At 38.3% G+C, this 23,540-nt stretch overlaps 1 protein-coding gene across 5 annotated transcripts in view; it reads right to left on the bottom strand.

Annotated features, from left to right (window-relative positions):
* Window positions 1-4,756: 4,756 nt before the first annotated feature.
* The window catches only part of FAM120B (family with sequence similarity 120B), a 63,426-nt gene continuing 44,642 nt past the window's right edge, over window positions 4,757-23,540 (bottom strand). For 3 of the 5 annotated variants that reach the window (XM_055714137.1, XM_055714138.1, XM_005440262.4), the window contains exons 7-11: window positions 19,180-19,386; window positions 15,169-15,277; window positions 13,416-13,529; window positions 8,892-8,949; window positions 4,757-6,675 (exon numbers count right to left, since the gene is read on the bottom strand). In XM_055714137.1, coding sequence (XP_055570112.1) covers window positions 6,663-6,675; window positions 8,892-8,949; window positions 13,416-13,529; window positions 15,169-15,277; window positions 19,180-19,386 — 501 coding nt within the window. In that variant the 3' untranslated portion in view covers window positions 4,757-6,662. Of the gene's footprint in view, window positions 6,676-8,870; window positions 8,950-13,415; window positions 13,530-15,168; window positions 15,278-19,179; window positions 19,387-23,540 lie in introns of all 5 variants that reach the window. The other 2 variants (XM_027806832.2, XM_055714139.1) reach the window with 2 other exon arrangements.

The raw sequence follows: 23,540 nt of genomic DNA, 5'->3' as shown, positions 1-23,540 counted from the left end.
CCCTTTCCAAAACAACAAGCTATCAGCCTTGCTAGGTTGGGCTCTCTCTACAGACAGATGGGGGTGTTTATCAGGGAGAGGGATGGTGGGTTGATTAAGCAATAACATGCTAGTGTAAACAAATGCACAATGACAAATTTGGGATTTCTTTCCTATTCCCAACAAGTAAGTGTTAGGACACACAAACTGGCTCCTTATTAGCACTTAATGGTTTTTTTCTTTGATGGTATTTTTTAACTCGCTTGGAGCAAAAGTTTCTTTACAGCCCTATTTGTTGCCAAGAATTGATATAGTAATCAGTAACGCAAAGAAGTAAAACAATTCCCTCCTCAAAACAAAAAGAGGATGAACTTGCAGGTTATTAATTACTTCTTTTGTTTGATCACTTCAGGAAATCATTCAAAATGTAACCTTTATGTAAAGCATAACCCACAATCACTGTCAAGACTTGCAGAGGCATCACACACGGTTGCAAAATGAGCCTAGATATGCAGATTAGTCAATAAAAAATACATACATAACTGCATTAAGTGTATTGCAACCATGGTAGAAGTACAGTAAGCCCCATGTTCATGATTTATTTTTAAAACCGAGAACTTCTGCTCTAGATGCACTATCCACCTCCTTAACGCTCTGTGCTGCTGTACATCAACTGTGTAGCTGCTGCCCCTCTTTTGTTTGGAAATGCAACATCACTAGAGGATTTTTTTGAACCTCTCCTATTTGCTCCTATGTGGAATCTCCCCTCCGCATAGGGAAGGTGGAGTAGAAATTAAATCACACCTACAAAATGAAGGTTTTGTTAAAGAGAGTATTGCAATTTGCCCAAAGATGGTTAAGATTCTGTCAGCCTTATCACTACATTCAAATGCAGCGATCTTTCATATGCATATTACATAACAAAAGGTCTAGCTTTATCACCAGCATGCCTCAAACCTGGGTAAACTTTATTCAAAGTGAAAACCCTCCAGCAGAACTTAGATCATAAGGACTAAGGGCTCTGTTGGGTAATTAAACCAGAGGGTGAAGATGATTATCAAAAAGCAGCACATTATACACTTAACGTCCGTTTAGATGAGCTGCATCATCATGACAAATGAAAATTATTCTCAGAAAGTAAATACAGAGCCTCCTGGGCTTCTGCCATTAACAAACAAACTTTTGACTAAAATAAAGCTGGATCTGATAAGGCTACCTTGATTAAAATTTCCACATGCATGCAAGTTTCTCATCACTTTTCTAAAAATTATGATTGCTTAAACTTATACATTTTTGAGCCACCTACAGCATATTTAGAAATCCCATCTGATATCAGAACAGTTTTGCTCTCTAATGAGTCCAAAGACCAGCTGCATACTTGGCTAATTTTTGAGACAGGGGGCACCATTCTCTACTAAAAAGCCTTCACTTATCAAGCATTTTCAGAGGGCTTATATCCAGGATTGGCTTCTGTGCCTATTAAGTCTTCCGTCATGGAAAAGAAAATATTAATACATTTGAAATATCAATGTATTTCATACTAATAATCATGCCTAGATTAAATATATTAACATTGAATACATCCTTTCTTATCTGTGTGATGACTACTAATAAAAGGTTATTCAGTAACTGATCTAACGACTAACTGTTACTCTGTTAGAACGAAAAGAACCAACACAAAAATAAAAGCTTAAAAATAGTAAATGTTTCATGCATCCCTCCTATTTCTCTTCCTTGCTTCCCTAGATCGTGTAATTTTCAGGTTTGTGATTGTATCAGATTAGCAAATCGAGTCCTTCAGCTCTGAAGGACTGGTGAGAAGTAGTTGCAAACATAAATAATGAGGAGAGGAGAAGAGAGTCTTTTGGCGATGCTTACTGATGAAACATAATTTTGGTATCAAATATGAACACCCAGTACAGAACGCAACACTGTGTGACTGAAATTCTGCAGTCTGAGTGGCTCTTTGGCCCCAATTAATTGTCTACCTCCCTATTTGTAAGATATTGAGATATGGGAGACAGAACCTGAAATCACTATGGCTGAAGTCCTGCCTGCACTCTGATTTCAAGCGTGTTAAGAGAGTTTTCAGCTGTGCGCTACCATACCTCCTACTCATGCAATGAGCAGCACTCAATACAGTATCAGGGTCTTCATTCCTTACCTGAACAAACAAATATCCAAGACTGTAGAGTTTGGTTTTTTTAATAGAGGCATCTTTTCCCAGTTGGCACAAGCAAAACCAAACATTAGTCCTTAATTTTGTAGTAAGATTAAATAACACATTTAGGCTGGTGAGTACTCTGACAGAATCCCCTGCCAGCTGCCTTTGTCTTTTACAGACAGCTCTTCAACTCACCATGTGTTGTCTCAGCTACAGAGCCCTAAGAGTTTACACACTTCCAGGTAAAAAATAACCCTGTAGGTTAAATTTAACACCTAATGTACCTACCTAGGACTTGGAAAGCAGTACAAGCAAGCAGAGCTCTAGGAGCATCAGCTGCAAGAACATATTCTTTAACAAATGAGCTTCCGTGTTCTGAACCAGCTTCACATTTGTGGCAACCTTGAAGGATGTAGCCTGAAGGTCTGGATGTCAGCTGCAAGGAAAGCAATGAATGCAAGGTCCTGATTGTATAAAATATGCACAGACACTTTGCTGGTGTAGCTGTTTTCAGGTTTTTGAGCTGTTTTCAGCAGCAAGTAATCTCACAGGCTGTATCTATTGTTTTGACACCGTCCAATTACTATGGTCGTTACAGCCAAACTTTGTGACCACCTATGCTGTCCTTGTGCCTTTGGGCACCTTAAAGGCCACTGTCATGGAGCAGCAAGGGTGAGCAGCTCCACAAGGGAAGGCAAGCCAGCAGCTGAGCGGCAACGCAGGTAGGGCAGTGACCTCAGGGGTGAGGGTGCAGTCCCACAGTACCTGAACAAGGACAGAGCAGGTCTGATGATGGTACCCAGGTTCACACGACAGTCCTGTGATCACCGGACAAGCCTATGGTGATGAGGGATGTCCCAGGTCAAAGCAAGAAGCCAAATCAGCAAGGCAAAGGTAGAATCAGCAAGGTAGCAGACTGGACACAGGCTTACCTGCACAGGTTAGGCAAGGACCAAGGGCAAGGACCTGGCCTTAAATGCAGCTCTTCCGGCAAGGGGCAGAGGCCTCCATGAGACTTTTCACAGCTTGCTCACACAGGTCTTTCTCAGACACCAGCTGGATCCAAGGTTCCTCAGCTCCAGGCAGCCGAACCCCTTGAGGGCCACAAGGAGAGCCTGGTAGAGCGTTCAGGTTGCAGCCAGCCATGTGGCTGTCAGACACCTCTGCAGCTGGGACACTAGGACACATCGGAGCTTGTATACTTACCGTCCCCGACCCCTGTCCTGAGCAACCTCAGCAAATCCGAATGACCTGCATTCAGGAGCAACCTTACCAGGCCATCAAAATGTATCTGTGAAGGCAGCCTTGCCAGACTCACAAAACATCATGGTATCCCTACACTCTCAAGCATGATTGTTTGTGGCACAAACAAGCCAAGGTTTCTGCTTATTTACTGGGCTGACCATGCTTCTATACCACCAAAAGGTATTCTCTAAGGAGGAGGCTCTGCATCAGAGAGGAATCTTCCATCCACCTTCCTAGGGAAGGAAGGTATCCAAGCCTGCCTCCCAGCTTAGCTGACAAGACTGAGTCAATGTTTAAATGTGAACACATAAAATTTTTATCTTCTTCCTCAACATTTCATTGAAGACCACCTTTGCAAAATAATATGTTTGATTATCCTTACAATTCTGCCCTGACAGCATGGTACAAAAATATTTGTAGAGCTTTTTAGCACTGCTATTCCCCTCTGCCTCAGCACAGTGCTTGCTGAGCTAGCAAAGCAATTAAAACTGTAGTTTCCTGGTTTATAAAACAGGCGTAATCTGTATGTTTTGATACTTACAGTCCCACAGCATCGTAAGATTAACTTAGTGTTTCAGTGTTTTCTGCAATCCAGATTCAGATTCCCAATGTGATGGTGTCACACAAATGAGCAAACTAATGTAAGATGAAGGATACATCATAGATAAAAAGGGGAAAGTTGATCAATGTCTTCCTGTCAGTCAATTCTTCTCTCACAATGATCATGTAATGTTTTCTGTTGAGTCACAGTTGCCTAAGTTATTGATGTTAATGAACGTTCTCTGAATTCCCTTCCAGAAGGCAAAAAAATAAAGCTAATAAATAAACCCACAATTTCAGTGAACATTTGATGAAAGGCAGTTACCCAGTACATAGTCCAGAGAATACAGTAAGCAATAGAGCAAAACAAGAAACAAGAATATTTTTCTGCACAGACATAGGCTCCTTCACTTCAAATACACATCTGTTTTACCTCTGTCCTGTACCCGTTCACAGTAACCCTGTAGTCCACATATTAAGGAAACCCTATCAGACTGGAATCTTTAAGGTCATGTTCTTGTAGAAGACTTTCTTCCACAGTCCATAAGCTTTATGGCACTCTGACAAATTTAAAAAGTTTACTGAGACAGGAAAGTAGCACCTCTGCGTTTCAATTTCATGCTTCTGCTTTCACTCTATGATTCCTGCTGGGAAAAAAAAATCTTTTGGCTTGGAAATAATAATAAGCAGCTTCTGCTTATGGTCTAACATTAGGAGGAAAAAAAAAAAACCTCAACAGAGAAGCTAACATTTTTTCAGTAGTCAGGGTAATTATTACCAACAATTCATAACATACCACAACTAGCACAGCAAAACTCCCACTCTAACTGTATTTAACTTTGTTTATTGAGGCCAACAGAAATCTTTTCTCATATCAAAGCCTGAAGGGGGAATTACCAACAAATTCTGGCACACAGTTACATTCTTTTCAAATACGCTATTATACATTATGAGATTTCTGAAACCAGAGAACTTTCCATAAAACTCAGACCATATTATTCCAAAAGGTTTGGGGGGGAAAAAGAGAAAAAAAGTGATATTACAATTACAGGCAGTGACAAATCAACAGAGAAAAGAAGCAGGAATGCCCCTATCATGACAGGATCCCTGGAACGCAACTCAGACACCGTGTTGTGTAAAAATTGTGTCTGCTCAAACGTCTAATACAACTAGAAATCCTGTATTGCTACCAATTTACCAGTTTAGCTGGACTGTTGCTATATGCAGAGCATGAAAGAATATATTTATCGAGTTACAACGAGAAAAATACATGCAAGGAAATTATAGTAACGAGCTATGTATGTCTGACAATACTATTCACTTCGACATAACACGTACAGTGAATAGGAACTAAGTTCCACTGACAGTTGACTCAAAGAGGTTACCTGCACAAGGCCTAAGAAACCAAATTAACTGAACAATAATGGATTAAAACCCACAGAGTTGAAGTTAGTAAACACTGTATCATAAAGAGAAGTGCAATTTGTACAATATCTATAGTACTCCTGAAAATAGATTTCAAAATTAGAGCTAACTTTTCTCCTTGGAATATAAAAATAATGCTTTTTCTTCATACTAAACACTTCTAAAAGACATTTAAAGTGTACTTAGGTACTATTCTAAAAATACACATATCTCCAAAATAGTAATAAAGTCTGTGTGATGAGTAATAGACCAGTAAAAATTAATACAGGAGATACCCAATTGTCCCACCGGTACTCTGTCCATTTAATTAATCTCTTGGGACTACCTTAGCAGTATGGAGCAAAATCATGGTGCCACTAATATCTGCAAAAGATGCACCAATAATATCAACAGGGAAAAATTTTTACCCTGTGGGCTTCAAACAACTGCCACTTAGAGGAAAAAAAAAAAGAAAAAAAAAGAATGCATTCAAATCATCTGTTAGTTTCCCCTTGACTTAGAATTTCCTCCAAAATTATACTGGCCAAAGGCTCGCACCGACACCTTTACTTTGAGGCTAAAGACAGATATGAGGTCTGGCATAAACCTTAAATGTTTCATAAATGACTCACTACATATGGAGGCGAGAGAATTGTAGGTATTCCAGAAGAGGACTACGCATTTGACTCAGCTCTGAAAGGCCCCAAAATAAAAGCTGTAGCAGTTTTTTACATAGAAACTAATTTTATAATTTTCTGGAATGTTTTAGCTACCCTTTTCTTATTCTCTGAGGCTGAGGAACTATGAAAGTAAGCCACGTGACAGAAAAGTAACATTTTTTAACTGTGATATGACCGTAAACACTTTAGAAGTACCCTTTTTTGTCCAAGACCAGGCACTTTCAGCCTCGTATAGCAAAAAGCTTTAATGGAAGACACAGTTCTCACAACAGAATCAGATTAATTAAATTTTTGCAGCCTTTTTCAACACCTAGGACTGGCCTCTAGTTTTTAGACATAATTTTTCATTTTTTGTAACTGTGTCGACAAGGTTTTTGTCAAGCGCTTCAAACAATAGTAGCTGGAACCTAAATTATATATTAGTTGTTTCACAGCATTTCATAATTCACTTCTCTAAGCTATAGGCTAGAAAAAAAGTATACAAATTAAAATGGAACTGAAAATGAGGCATGATAAATTTCTGATTAGAATCTTCCCACCACCATTTTTTAAATACTGATGAAGTTTTCATGATCTTCAGCATACAGCTTTTCATTAAAATGTATCTTGTTCTTTTATCCGTTTTCATTCGCTTCCAGTAATAAGCAGGGTCACCTGTGTGATCTAAAAGACAAATCATTGAGAGGAGCCAAGTAAGACACATGAACATCAACACTGAAACAATTTTAGAAGTTAACGACCTGTTGCAGGGTAAGATTTTGTGATCTGTATCATGCGGGTAATTAAACTACCATAATGATGTGTTCTGGGTTTAGTGATCTATGTATTAATTATCCAGATAAGCACTTATGTTTTGAACCTTAAGTTCTGCAAGCCTTAATGCAAGCATTAAGTTTTACAGCGTTTGCTACTCTCTGTTAGTATGGATCATGAGACAGTTTTCAGATAGAAATTTAATTTTCCAATGTTTATAAAAATAAATAATTCCGGCAGTAATACAATAAGAAGCCTAATACAGTTTCTGTACCAGTAAAATCTAGAATGATGATTATGAGTACTACACTAACAAGACACTAATCAATAATATTCAAAACAAAAAAGAAAAATAATCCAAGAGTGGATTATCCAACATAATAAACACTAAGGCCTACAGTTCTAATACAAAGTTTTGAGCATGTGCACCAAGTTTCTGACCACTGACTTTACTGTTTGGAATAGTCATCATCTTCAATAACTAAATATGCTCTTATAAAAATCTGCAAACTGTGTCAGATTTCAAAACTTGCTCTTAACATTTTGCCTCTATCTTTGCGTTTCTTCTTTTTCTGCTGCTCTGTCTTTTTTGAGAGCAGGAACAGGACATCAGGCTTTCATTTTTCTTTCATCATAACCTCTCCTCATACAGGAGGTATATTATACAACTTCATGTACTGAAAATGCTAAAGTACAAAACTAAAGATACTGTGATTCCAAAGCACATAAACAGATGAAAGCCCATCGATTCCCATCCACTCAAGCCAATCCCATTCAAAGTTTGCTAGAAATATAAGAAAAGCATGAAAATTGTTGAAGATTACATAGATTAGAACAATTTTCAATCAGGTTGAGATGCAGATCAGTAAAGAGAGAAACTTGGTTCTAAGTGTGTCATCCACCTTCTATGTGACATAAATGCTGTTGACACTCCTTCCCTCTGGTACAATTTTTACACTTCATGATTTAAAATGGGATTTCTACATAACTGCCTTTTTTTTTTTCCCTAAAGACAGTAATTAGATAAAGTACCTCTGATTATTTTTAACTGAATGAGCATGGAAATGGAAGACATAAGAAAGTTGATGTAATCTCTAAACCAGTTTCTTAAAAAACACAAGAAATGACTTGAAGAGGGTCTTCTGCAGTACCAATTTACTATGATATATATGATCCTGTGATGCTGTTAAAAACCGTATATGCTCCGTTATTTTACATTTCTTTGGTATTATTTATGTTAACTCTACTTAAAATGAATTAATTTTATAATTAAATACAACCATCACTGAACTTGAATCACAAAGTGAAATATATTAATTTTCAAGAAATAATTCTGAAGTGTTTAAATTAGATTACTAGACAGGAAAAATACTTAGTTCTCATAGGTATTATTTATTACAGAAGTAAAGCATGACAGATTCTTTCTCTTCTCAGTGCTGACGTGGTTCACTCCACACAGCCAGCTGAGATAAAGTTGTTCAACTAAAAGCACCAAAAATAATTGCAATTTTTGGCTCTTGTAAGAAAGCACTGCATTTTACAGGAAGGTCACTTTGTTTCACTGGCAGGTGATGTGTACATCAGCGATACCATGTTTCAAACTTTTCAACAGGTTTCAGTAACGATGGTATAACCCTTCAGATAAAAATATAATCCATAATTAAGACACAAACCACAACTCAGCATGGATATGCCACATCATTCATGGTGAGCAAACTCTTGTAATATATACAATTATAATGAAAATACGCAAAACTTATAGTTTAAGTCTTAAAACTTATAGTCAGGAACATCTAACGATGTTGTAAAAACACCTCAGACTTTCCAGTGTTAAATAGACACCATAGTATAGCTATACTGTATACTGTACGTATACTAATATGCTACAGTGCTTCAGCTGGTACCTGTAACTTAAATTTTAGGGATTTCGGTCTCATAGCAAGCTTAGACCTAACGTGACAAGTGATTAACAAGCTGAATAGCCTCAGGTTTGAGTGATTTCCTCTGCAGTCACATGGTTCAGGTACTCTGTAAAGTTCATAGAAAGAGGCTCTCATAGTTACCACTGAGATAATTTTGTCTATCTCGTCCTCTCAGTTTGCTACCTGTACATACGTATTCTTTACCGAGGAGGAAGGTGGAATCTTCTCCTCCGGTCTGGATATCCCAATCCATATTCTCTACCTGGAAGGAGCAGGAGAGGAATGAAATATTTTTAATTAACATTAAAGCATGAAAACAAGAGCTTATTCAGATAGTCTGCAAGAAAAATTACATTTATACATATTTTGAGAAAAGAGCAAGCTCCTCTCCAGTTGGTGTATAATTATGGCTAGTATTTTGAGATGTTGGAGGATAAAGCCCATGGTGGCATTGCTCTTCTTAAAGCTCTTGGGTCACTGTAACTTTTAAATCTAGTCCAACTAATGGGTTGGTATAGTGAATCATACAGGTCATACACAGTGGCTGGTAGATCAGGCTCTGTGAATTCAGGAGAGGAAAATACACTTTTAGAACCAGACAAGCTATATTAACAAATGTTTTCATACTGGTTTAATTGTGCCTGTGTAAATTCCTACAAATAAAGCAGTAGTCAAGCTGTAAATGAAATCTTTTTTTCAGCACCGAAGTTCTACCAAGTCCCACCTACACTACAGTTCTATCAAAATCCTATTAATCAGAAACACGCTTGAACACAGAGTATGCAACATGAGTGTGGAAGCCTTGATTAAACAACCAGCAAATGAAATGGTGCTACAAACTCAGATCTTTCAGTATAGTTGCATTATGTTCAGCACATGGTTTACAGTGTGCCAAGACTGAAATATATGAACCCTTCTGATGCAATTACATTCCATGAAGAAATGGAACTCTGGATAATTCCTTTCTGTCTTGGACAAAAGAGTTTCTCTTGAGTGAGACATACCTCCAACAATTCTATCTTTTCCATATCCTTCCTTGACATCCTTCCTTTCCCCTGAAAAACTGGTTTCAATTTTCCATGAAAGCTTTTCTCTCCAAGATTTTGGGTTTTTGTAAAAAAAATCACTTTTGAATTCTTTAAAATTCAACTAAAATTCTCTAGAATGCTCTAAAAATGTCCCAAAGTTTCCCTTTTTCTCTCCTTTTCCATCAGAGAGAAGGAAGAAAAAGAAAGGAAAGGTGGGTGGAAACAAAGAAAGCAAAACTAAATTTTTTTGAGGGAAGATAATTTTCTTAGGCAGAATATAGCTGACCACCAAATCCAACACCTTCTAAATGTAAATATGAAATGGTCAAAACTCTTCACTATCTCCCCATCTCACTGTTTATGATTCTGGTGGTAGATGACTGGTAGCTGAAATTATCATCCCTTACTTCCAGCGCTCTGACAGCTCTTACTCATTATGTCCTCATCCCTCCCCCTGGGTCTGTCATACAGAGAGTTATGATGTTTACCTTATCACCAGCAGAAATTCTATATCCTTGCCAATACCTTTCACTATTGCTGCTGTATTAGGGTATCCTTGATTTCAGCAATTCATGCAGCTGCTACAACCAATCCCACATACACTCTCTCCCCTATCTCCTCCCCTTATCTTCACTCCGCTTTTCAGACAGGTTTTCAAACACTAGTATGAGAACTGTTGTAAAAATCACTGAAATTTTAAAATATAGCTCTAAAAGTATGTAAGACAATGCACAGATAAGGTTATAGACTTTTTTTTTTTGCTATTTTTTTATGTTGATTTATATCTAGGTGGCAATTTGTATGCTATGACAATCTCAGTGTTCACCAGTTGGACTGCTGAAGAGTGACAAAGACGCACGATACTCAATATTGATTTCCATAGTTCTTAGTGCTCAGTTTATTTTTAGCTATTTGTAGAATGAGGTTACAATGTGATTCCAAAACAACATATTAGTGGCCTTAACTGCTAATTAATGAAGTTTTGTCTACCAATATGGCATGCGCTGTGGTGTTTCAGCCACGAATCCATGTGTCATGCTTCATTAAAGACATCTATGCCACCTCTGGCAAGTTTTTTAAACTCAAAGCACACAGGTTATAAAGTGCTGCCATGCAAAGTTTCATATCTCAGTAACAGAAGCCTAATCTTAACTTTAAATTGCACACCTACGATATGTTTAACAAGCATCAGAATGGACAGACACTCAGAATGGGATACATGTAAGTCAGCGTGCTTAATAGCAAGTCTCCTAAATTAACAAACAAGAAACAACAAGGGAAAATCTACCTCCCTGTGAGGCTTAGATGGCCTGTTCCGAGTTAGGTGGATGAATTCTCTACTTGTGACACACAGCCAAGAAATTTACAAAAAGAATGTAAAATAAATAAATAAAATCAAGCCAAAGCAACAACAACAACAAAAGCCCCAAAACCCAACCCCTTTTGGAAACGCCAAAACCTCACAGCTGAATTCCCTTCTCTCAAAATACAGCCAGAAGATGAGATATTAATCAGAAGAGATCAGCGGTTAGTATTCACCATAAAATGAGAGATGCCTAAGTTCAATTCTCCTTCTGCCTGAGGGGATCTAAACCACCATCTCCGAGAAATGCCAGTGTTTCTAAGCTTCCTGCTTCCTGGGTGGAGGCACCCTTTCCTCCACTGCTGAAGTGAGACATCGTCATGGAATTCTTAAACATTAACTTGTAAAAGAAAGCAAAGGCTGCCTAATCCTTAGGTACACTCCTGATGAGAAGTAGAGGATATGGGTCCTGTGGTTACTGTTCCATTACTTTTTAATGAATTGAGTCCAATGATTTCCACATAATATACAACAGCAGAAACCATAGCTGTATGCCACAAGAAGGGATATAAAAGATGGGATAGACAGATATCAGCAACATTACTAGGAAGTTTTATCATGTAAGCTATCATGGAAGACAAAATTGACACTTCTTTGTTCTTTTTTCTCCCTCTTTGGGAAGACACACTTACAGCAGAGACAAAAGCTACAAAATGAAGCAACCCAAGTGTCTGTCTTAATATTAGCAAACAGGAAAAAGAAACTTTGTCAAAATGAGTCATCTTGGCAGATCAGTTTAAAAGGAGCTCTAAAACACTGCACGGCTCTTTTGGAGGGAGATATCTATTTTCCCATTAAATCTATTTTACTTATAATAGAGGCAATGTAACTGCACTTAGGGGATCATGTTTTAAGAGCATCCTGAGGGCAGTAAATAGGGCTAGTGTAGAAGAAGCCAAGATGTTTTAATAGTGCTACTGAAACACATTTGTAACACAGTTCGGCACAGTTACTGTGGAACATACTTTGTGGAATATATCTATTCGTAAGGTCTCTGGAGCTGGCCCGAGATGACCTGACCCCTGAACAGCAGGCTTCCTGAGATGGCCACAGTAAGAATAACCAGTTTGGGTTCTGCTCACAGTCAGCATACACACACCATATTTTAGCTTTACATTTTATCTACGTGTATATGCTTTAACTCATAATAATGAGGAAGTAAAACTGAAATGCTTCATTAAAATGTCTGTTCTGTTTAGGAAATGAGATTGGTGAATGACTTAAGATTAATGCCAAGACAAGACAGAACCTGCATTTGTATTACTGTGGTGGGTTGGCCTTGGCTGGATGCCAGGTGCCCACCAAGCCGCTCTATCACTCCCCTCTTCAGCATAACAAGGTGGGGGGGAGAAAATAAGATGGAAGAAAACCCTTGTGGGTCAAAAGATAAAGGCAGTTTAATGAAGCAATTGCAAAAGTCACACGTGCAGAAGCAAAAGAAAACAAAAGATGTTATTCTCTACTTCCCATCAGCAGGTGATGTTCGGCCACTTCCCAAGGAGCAGGGAGTTACACAGAACGGTTGTTTGGGAAGACAAACGTAAAAAATGAATGCCCTCCCCACCCCCCCTTTCTTCCTCCTTTCTCTTAGCTTTTCTATCTGAGCAGATGTCATATGGTCTGGAATATCCCTTTGGTCACTTTGGGTCAGCTGTCCTGGCTCTGTCCTCTCCCAAGATCTTGCCCACCCCCAGGCTACTGGGTGGTGGGGCAGGTGAAGGTTGGAGAGAGCCTCCATCCTGAGCGATCACTGCTCAGCAGCAGCCAGAGCACTGCTGTGTTATCACCACCTTTCTAGCTACCAGTACAAGCACAGCACTACGAGGGCTTCCACAGGGCTCAGCCAGACCCAACACAATCACTTAAGCAATGATCTGAAACTGAGAACCTGATCTAGAAAACCACTTAAGAATATGTTTAGCTTTATTCATATGCTTAAGTGTTTTGTTTAAGTATGAACTAAGATTTGCAGCTAAAGACTTCAGACAGACATTTCTATGCAGCTGTGCCAACTTGTTTTAAAACTATTACAATTTAAAATATAGTTTAGCTGAGACGAAGCATGGAGAGTTTAAATACCACATGAAAGCATTTTTTTCCCCAGAACACTGGGAGTAAAAGATGACTCCAGATTATAACACTACACTCTACCTCAACTTGCAGAGTTAAGTTTTTGCTAATGGTAGTACGCAACTATAACTGAAACATTTTTTGTTACTGGCTGCTGTAGCCACAGGGTAACTGCATACATACAAGCACAAACTGCATATACACAGAGAGCTGTTATATTGCTGATAGAGACAATTCCAAATACACACACGCGCACACATTTTTTACCTTGTGGTTGAGGATTTCTCCATAGGAACCCCCTCATCTGGTGACGATATGGAGGAACAAAAGAACTTCTGTGTGTTTGCTGGAACCTGGGATTAAATTCTCTTTGTTGTGTTTCTGAAAAACAGAATTTAGTAAGAAACTCGGACTGTATGTAAGATTAAATGAAGAAAAAGAGAGACAGCATATTTTTTGGGGGGAAACATTTCTTAGTTTTATGCCAAAATACTTGCGCACAATTACGGTTTTTCCAAACTGAAGTCAGCCTAATAAGCATGGTTCTTGTCCTCATTTCCATCTATGCACATCATGATTACAAGCTGTTAACAAATGTATTTAGAAACCAGATCAAAATTTTATGACACAGATTTGGAGACTGCAGTCATTAAAACAAAACAGAAATCCCTGTCCAAACTGGAATCACAAATCATAATTAAAATGGTTAAGTACAGCTCTCAAGCAATAGCAGATGCTAACAAGGTCTGGTATCACAAATCACCAACAGATACCCTTAGTTTTGAATGTCCAGCACCAGTACAGTGCAGTACCACAGCTGAAGTATCACTGTCACATAATGCAAAGTACTGAACTAGCAGAAAATCATTTTGCCTTGCAATTTGCTCTAGGAATTCTGAAGGGGTAATTTTTGTCCTCACAGACACTCTAAGTAATCTGGTAATAAGCAGGTAATAAACATAATACCAGCATAAACACTGAGACTCAGTGTGAATTATTTTGAAGCCTCAAAAGCCTCAATGTTCAGGCTAATCTGTGACTGATGCTAAAAACCTTTTAGATATTTTTTTTCCCTGTAAGTCAGGCAGACTAGGTGGGGAAAACAAATACCTTTAGTAAACCAAGCCATAAATTTTGGGGGAAAAAATGCAAGGTCTTAGGCAGTAACAAAGCTGTTCTCTAAGTTGCTCAAAAGCTTCTTATATTTTGGACTATATCAATCAGTCCAGTAAGAGGTATTCTCTCTTCAGTGCCTCACTCAGACCTTCAACTATCAATGTTAAGATAGGTCCCCTGAGGGAAAAGGAAGAAAAAAATCTGAGACATCTGATTCTTCCTATCAAAATAACTTTAGCCACTGAGTAAACAGCAGTGATGTTTCTGTCAGTGAACGATATTTCAGGTACTGCATATATCTCAGTAACTACATAGCCAGATGGAAATATTATTCTACCCAAACTTAGGTAATCATCATCACAGAATAACAGAAGGGTTTGGGTTGGAAGGGACCTTAAAGATTATGTAGTTCCAACCTCCCTGCCACGGGCAGGGACACCTTCCACTCGAGCAGGTTGCTCAAAGCCCCGTCCAGCCTGGCCTTGGACACTGCCAGGGATGGGGCATCCACAGCTTCTCTGGGCAGCCTGTTCCAGCGCCTCACCACCCTCACAGTGAAGAGTTTCTCCCTAATACCCAATCTCAATCTACCCTCTTTCAGTTTAAAGCCACTTGTCCTCTCACTAGATGCCCTTGTAAAAAGTCTCTCTCCAGCCTTCTTGCAGGGCACTTCTAAGTATTGGAGGGCTATGATAATCTTCTCTTCTCCAGGCTGAAAAACCCCAACTCACAGGAATTCCTAAAACCAGGAAATATTTTCTTAGATCTCTCCTTCGGTTGTTTGGAGAAAGAGCTTACAATTTACTCAGCTCAATGGGCTGCCTATGTAAATGCTGCTGCTGTTGGAGGATAATTGAGCTCATCAACATATTGACTTTATTGAGAAAATTAACACAATGCCAACCTGTGACAAATCCACTCCCTCTTGGTCTGCTCTGTATTGTTCTTTTCTTCGCCATGCAAGCCTTGCAAATGAAAGACTTCAGATTCTGGAAGGGTGTATACAAAGACTCCTGCAGACAATAGGGTTAAACATCAATGACTGTTCTGCTTTTCTCTCTTCAGGTGTAGCACAAATCAATCACATATACAACAACTAAAAGACTTGCCTTAGCCACACTCATGCATATATGAAGGTCGTAGATCTGACTGACATTTTTTCAGGAAACAAAGTTCAAACATTTGCTAATAAAAGTGTATCCTTGGAAGGATGGGTAGGGGTGCAGAAGGAATGTTTTCCCCTTTCTCAGTGAAGTTTTTCTTCTCTGTTCAGATCTGTAAGTCACATGCTTCCCTATTCTATAACCTTGCCTTCTGTATATATACTTGACTAGACTTCTATCAGCAATACCCGAGGCAGAGGTGGTTAAAGCCTCCAGGTAAGAACTGATGGATTCATGGAAAACACACCAGTGAAAATCAAAGTGTCTTAACATCATACATGAGAAACAAAACTTAACACAATAGTGATACATCAGCTCTGACTCCTGACTGAAAAAAATGTAACAAAGTCTAAAGAGAAATGGGGGGATTAAACAAAAATGTTTACCTTGTGGTGTGATGAAAAGTTCTACTGTCAAAAGGACAAGCTGAAACTACTTAAAGACGCAATATTAAGAGATGTGCTATATCCTGAACTTTCATCGATTTCAGCGAGCTTTGAAGAAATGTCAGGTTTTAGAATACTTGTCTTTTTTATTCACTTGCACTACGCATATGGGCAGTAGTACGCATTGAAAAGAATTATGAAAAGACAGATTTTAGAGCAATAACATAATTCGTGATTTTCATAAAATTGAACTGATTTTTATATGATGAAAATTGCCTTTTCTAACCACCAAGGCAGAGGGGGAGGCAAGAAGGAGGGGAGAGGACTACAGGAGGTAAAAATCCAGTAGGTGGCAAGACTACAGCAGCTAGAGAGGTTCCTTAAATTAAAGGTAGAGTCTAAATCTCTGAACCCTCCTGCGAACTTTCCTAGCACATTTTTTGAGTTAACAAACCTCTTTATAGAGCCTTAAGCAAAACCCACAGATATATTTTTTTTCCGCACAAACCGAGCACAGTCGGTGAAGAACACCCACTAATGGGAAAAACTTTCATTGTGTTCCTGGGAGAACAGATTGAGAATGTGTTTATGAAGGCTGGATGAAAGGCATGATCAGAAAAAGACAAAACATATCACTTATGCTGACCCCATTAGGTAATTTAGTTTTAATTTAAAAAAATTGATCACGAACATACTCATTAGTGAGCAGCACAATAAAAAGGCTAATAAAGTGATAATATCATTGCCTCACTGCTTTATAAGACTATTATATCCAATTTTCTGTGTGGATAAACAAACTAATATGATTACTGTTATGAAAAACAGAGAACTAGCATAATATGAGCTTAGCGTATTTTTTTTAAAAAAGCAAGATGGCTCTATTTTTGATTCTTATCAGAAGCTTTCCATTTTTTATCTTTAACAGCTGCTGGGCCACAAAGAGCTGAGCTACACAAAAACTTGCCCACAAATACAGCAACTGCTTTTAATTTATACATTTTCTTCTTTTGGTACAAGAATCTGTGGGAAGCAAACCCCAAAACATTCAAAATTTCTGGTATACATGTAAATATTTAACCAAGATTGTATTTCTAATACGATTTCCATAAAGCTGTTAACTGTATTTAAGCCCACCATAATCAAACCAACACTGATTCCGAGATCTCCTGAATTCCCTGAAGTAATGTAACTGTCCAGATCACAGAGAAAGGACCTTAGGAGTTAGGAGACAAGCACTGAACACCAAAACAAGTAACTTTTTCCTATTACTTATCTTTTCTATAACAAAACACACATGTAGAATAACTTTTTTTCTGAATACAATGCTGTCACTATCATCAGATTAGATTTATGGTGCTCAGGGGTAGATTGTTAACTAACAAGTGCTGAAAGATCTTGGCTTCCAGTGGTACATTAAGCTCTGCCAGGAACTAAGTACCAGTTTTATTAAAGTTAAATGTAGAATAATAGGAAAAAACAGTCACATATGCTTGTTGCCTTGCCAGTGTCCCCAGCTAAACTGGCACCTCTTGGCAATTCTCCCAAAACAGATTCTTTCCTCAAACTGATAAGCTGGAAAGCTATTTTATTAGTCTGGGAGCTATCTCTGCCATATATGTACCATAAAGTCGTACCTAAAAAAGATATTTAAACTACTTTAAAAATTCACAGAGCCAGACTATTCTTCCCCACAACAGAACAGTTTATCTGGAGGTTGTTTAAATTACAGTATCAGGCTTATAAAAACCCTAACCTAGATATTTCAGTTGATCAAGAAAATTCCCAACTCAGTTCTAGGGAATCTAAATATCTTCCTTCATCTTCCTTCTAAAATATAACTTTAGCCTGACCACATCAAGGCCTTCAAATGTTAGATAAAACACACTACCTAACACATTCTAAAATACCTCTCAGCTGATATAAATTTTGTACAGATTTAGGTACCTATCGTAAAACTTACACGCTAACATGAATTCTATCCAAATGGAAAAGAAGTATCGATTTCACATAGATCTGTAGAGTTTTACATTTTCCCATTTATTCTTTAGATCCTCTATTGTTCTGCAAAAGTCCTACATGAAAAACTGGATGAACCACTGGCCCAGTCCAAAACCTACTGAAATCAACGGACCAATTAATAGGAACAACAGGATTTGGGTAGAGGCTATAGTCCTAATCATATGATTGGTTCCATGTGGAAAGGATTATCCTCCTCCTCCATGCTGAAAACACATACATTCCACCCACCCAAACCCACTTCACTCATCAGATCAGTATGGTATGCAATTGGACACAAAATCAGAAAAGAAAACTAATTATACAACAACTGGTATTGACTACATTGAGATTAAAATAATTCAAAATTCGTAACTTTTTTCTCTGTAATCACTTTTATTTATTTTAACCTAAAGTGATATATGTAAGCGCAGGTAAAAACATTTTCAAAGGTAAAATTTTCAAAAGTAATTAAATTATACAGGATTTTCAGTTCCACATTGATCGAAGGTCTTAACAGATGAGTACAGATCTACCCAAGCATCTCTCCACATATTCTCTTCTCATGGGGCACAAGCCAGGTCTGGTCCGAGGCTTCACTAATGCATTAATACAGCCTTGTACCCTGCCTAGCAGATTCCATCTCTGAGCCCCGCCATACCACCCTACTGCACCAGATATGGTCCACACCCAGCAAGACTCTGCTGATATCTCCCTGTCCTTGCCTGGGCAGGCATGTTTTAAGTCATACGGCTTTTCGGTACCATAGCATGCAAACTGTACAAATCCCCAGCTTCTGAAAAGCGGGACTGAGAACTAAATAAGTACCTAGAGGTACAGGAAGGTACTCGGTGAGATTCTAAAAAAAAAATACCTGAATACACATCTTCCTCTACATCCAGTTCCTCTTTGAATTCACCAAACCTTTCTCTCAAACTTTAGGTTCCTTAATACGTTTAAAAATATCGCTCTTAAACACTTTTAAAATTATACCCAGTATGCTTATTTAAAGACATTCTTAATACGTTGCCTAAAATCTTACAGGGAAAAGATCTCACTGATATCTTAATACTAGAAAACCATTACAGCTATTTCCATTTTTTTAAATTGACATTTTGACACTTCCTTATATTATTTTCTGACTAATGAAAACAAAAATAAAGGTAAAATTATAGCTTCTTTCATGGTCTCAGTATTTCTACCTTCTTAAAGTGTTTTTTTTGGCAGAGAGGGTGAAAACGGAATAAGGAAGAGAGGAAATACACAAAGAAAGGAGCCCAGTGTAAACATGAATATTAAACCAACAAACATATATGGACAGGTACATTTTTCAAGGAATACAGAGCTGTCTAAGAGAATGCGATTACTCACATTGCCTTCCAAAAGCTCTTCCAAAGGGCAACCTTGGTGTGACTGCTGGTATTTTTCTTGGAAAAGTTTTCCATCAAACACTTCCCAAGGCATCAAATCATCCATTCTGAATGGAAAGCCACAGGCACTATTGGCCATGAGCAAAGTCGTAAGGCCACGAACAAAGACAGCACCAAGATGTACACCTCTGGAGTCCACTTGTGCAAGCTGTTAACACACACATACAAAAAAAAAGGCCTCAAAAATCAGGAAATATAAGCAATCTTACCATCACATCTAACCATGCATACAGCAGAGCAAATGATGAACAGTCCCAAAGCTGTGACAATGATGCTCCTCTATTGCACTGTAGAATTCATCAAAGGATCCTGTATCTATTTTTATTCAATAAAGTGAAAGAAGTGAAGTTTGTTTTAACAAATACAGCATCTCACTCAAGTTTTTAAGACAGTTACATTCAAAATGAAAACAGAAAGAGAAAATAAATGGCTGTTCTCCATAGTATTTCTCAAGCATTAGCAGTTCCCCAAAAAGAATTCTGTTAGTGGAATGCAAAACATGAACTGGGAGTATAAAGTTATGTGTACGGCGATCCATTGACCTTCCACAGTTTGATCAACTGGGAAACGTTACAGTACTTAGAGATTATTTAAATTATAAGATTTGACAGAACAAAGTTTATTGTACCCAGGCTTTTATTTTAAACACACTAAAATTTCCTCAGACTGTAGTCTGAAAGTGAAATTATTCCACTTCAACCTGGATGTCTCCAGAAGAAATACTGGAATGGTATGACAACATCCAGAAAACACAAAATGAGAAACTCAACAAGACAATTAAAACTCATGGCCAAAATAAACTTTATGGGTGAATTTAACATCCTGCTGTGGCAGAGCATAGCAAGCTATAAAAGCCTTGAATCCAACATGGGGAAAAATCGTGACTTTAAGTATTGTGTAAACAGTCCAAAGCTCCTCAGTGGGGAATGCCTTTTCCACAGTCTGTACTGGAGCAGGCTGTCAGGACAGGGATGGGTTCATAACAGTGTGGCCATTAGCGCTGTAATCCATGGCAGCTGTTGTACCCTTACAGTACAATTTTCCTTACAGTATAAATTATACCAGGAATGGAATAGCATCCAAAATAGTCCAGAACAGAAAGGACAAAAATGTGGCTCAAATTTGTCTTAGCCCTAGCTCCTGCAGAGCTGTGAATTGTTTGTATGAAATGCAATGGAAAGGGTTGGCTCATTATTACTAACAATAACATCTTACATCTTGAAAGATGCCCAAAAGACTTAAAGGTATGCATATACACCATCAGTGCCCTATTTAGAAAACATTACAAATAACAGCAGACAACATCAAATGTTGTACTACAACATCAAATGTTGTACTAATGGATCAGAACTTTCTCCTCCCTAAGGTCTATATAACAAATTCAGGGAACCTTTGCTAGCAACATGGAGCTACAAAGCTTCTTCCAGAAGAGACAAACACAAGAAATAATTTGGAGAATATGGCTAGAACATAGTCGAGGACTTAGGTTTTCTGTATTATTATGCAACGAGCTGAAGTCTGTTGCATAATTTGACTATGTGAAACTGGCTTCTGTGATAGGGTTCCCCCCAACCACAGACAAGGGGCAGCAGGGTTCCGTTAAGCCAGCTTGAAGGTATGAGGTGTACCTCCAGTGGCTGTTTTTTCTACAGCACAAAAGCAAAAAAGGACCCAGAGATGATGATACAGGCAAAAGATACCAGGCCGGGTGGTCCAGAGCCCTCTGGGAAGAACCTTTTCTGCCTCTAGTGATTCCTGGAAAGGCACCATGCTGGCCACCAGGGCACTGACCCAACGTGACACAGTACTTGAAACTCACCCAACACAGACAACCGAGGACAACCACTGACATCCAGACAAATGCAGACAGACAACACAAGCTAATTTAAGCAGTCTTTGAGAAAATGAAAGGTCCATCTTTCTTTGACTGTGACACTTCATACTTGAGTAAGGGGGACCTTCTTCTCCCCTCCCTTTAAAATAAAAGTATTTTTAGTCCGGGATCAGGCCACTGAGTTTCAGGAAGCTACTGCCTCCAGAAGCAAGCTATCGTTTTGCCAGCTGAGACTAGTAACTACATGCACTCTCACAACTCTTCTGCTCTGGCAAGTAAAGCAGGTTTTTGCAAACCATTTAACAATGTTGAAAGGTACTTGAAAGAGGAATGTGGTTTAAGTGAGCCAGTATGATTTGTACTAAAGTAGACTCTAAGAATGCACACCGCCAGTTACCACGTTGCAGCTGTGAGATTCTTACATTGCACTAACCAGATTGTTTCTGATCATCCGATCAAATCTTAAGACCTACTAAGGAAATGAGTCCACATCATTACAGGCTTTAAAATGGAATCTGCTTGGTTTGTGATCACAAAGTAAGACTTTATGAGCATGAAGTAAAGAACTGTTGGGAATCTTCAGAACTCCCTTTTTTTTTTGTAAACTAAACCAGCTAGGGAATTACTTCAGAACCTATTCATCCTGATCTTGTTCTCAACACAACAATAAATTGAACTTTAAATAACTTCAGTAAAATACTTTCGAGCACTTTGACAAGTGGTGAAGTTTTGCTCTTAAGCTATAAGGAAAATGGATGTGTTTTATCCTTATATTAAAATATATTCTTATTATTATATTTTATTATAAATAATATAAATGTATTATATATAATATAGAAAAATATTATAATATCAATATATAAAAAAGGAAAATTAGCAGTAGAGGCCATGAACAACAGTAGCACACCAACTGAATAAATCTTAGCCAAATTTATATCGATATAATTTATACCACAAATAGCCTCTATTACAGAACAGTACAAAACCAGACTGAAATTCCCTGTCATACAAATCAGTATCTTCTGTCACTCATTTATCAAGTAAGTACTGATAACATCAAAAGATTTAATTACTGAAAACTAACTTTCATGAAGAATAAGGAAAACAAGTATTTAAGCTGCTGAGAACAGTAAATGCTGTCATCTGCAGCAAGCAATTTCCCATCTTCTAATTTAGTGGCTGTGTACTAGATGTCTATTAATTCATACCTTTTTGTCATTTATTGACAAAGTTGTTTTTACTGTCCTTTTTAATCCCACCGGTACCAAGGATGTAAAACAGCTGTTAGAACAGATTACTAATACTATATGTGGATGCTGGATGCCATCTGGGCCATAAATCTTAACACAAAACTTCTATATTTTTATTGTATTCTGAAAACTCTAAGCATAGATACTACAGAAGTATGTGACTAATCCAGCTTTCTTTGGTGATGTTATTCTAGTGCAAAACAAATGCATAGATATTTGCAGAACAAGTGTCTAAATGAGAATTTGAAATATTTTGCTTCTGATGGTGATGCACAAAATAGTAAAATATAGAAGAGGACTTCTGAGTGCTGTCTTAAGCTGGAGATCAGCATAGTACTGTCATTGATCCTAATTGTTACTTCTGCCTAAGTGAACATGAAGTCTGAGCCACCAACACAACCCTAGCTGTGCTCTTTTCAACTACACTTGAGACACGCTGGTTAAAAAGGTAAAAAATGTTGCTGGTAACAGGTTTTACAGGTAGAAGGCTTCACTGTCTAGGGATATCAATCCAGAACTTTCCTAAAGCACTAAAGTATTGGGAGATGGACATCAGGTAAAGCTTGGATTTTAATGGAAATCAATATTGGCAAGACCAAGGTGAGAACTATCAACAGTTACCTTTATTTCAATAAGCAGGAAACACATTCACTAAAGGGTAGTTTCTATTTCCCGTGTCTGGCAATGAAAAACAAAGAAAATGAAAGCACAGCGAGCCTGTAACAATGAGCCCATGCACATGGCAAACCACAGACTTGCTTTGCCATGGGAATGCTCACAACTGCTTGGTGTCTGCAATGCAAAGACGTCATGACAAGGAGAAGTGGAAAATTCCAAAAGAAAAGAAGGCTTGCCTTCCAGGGCATTACACCCTAGAGATTACTTCTTGTTGGAAACTGTGCCGGTTCTTTCTACTATTTTTGTAAACTCAGGACCCCAGTGAATCATGTGAGATACACCCCTGTGCTCCCACTGCTGCTACTCCTACCACCAGCTGATGACATTTGTGTGAGAGCCACAGTGCGTGAGAACCGCTCCTCCTGCACCAGCTGCCCACGCTGTGCCCCTGCTGCTCCGACCGACGGCAGCTCCCCACCCTCTCAGCGTTTAGGGAAAAAGATGACTTTTCCCATTTGCCAGAAGACTGAGAACGCAAAGTTCACAGTCCTCTACTATCACTGCAGCAGAGGTTACTGGTGGTGTGCTCCGAATGCCTGA

Source organism: Falco cherrug, chromosome 6, assembly GCF_023634085.1.
Source record: "Falco cherrug isolate bFalChe1 chromosome 6, bFalChe1.pri, whole genome shotgun sequence".
In the NCBI taxonomy this organism is placed as follows: Eukaryota; Metazoa; Chordata; class Aves; order Falconiformes; family Falconidae; genus Falco; species Falco cherrug.
This window is presented reverse-complemented; position numbering and strand designations above follow the sequence as displayed.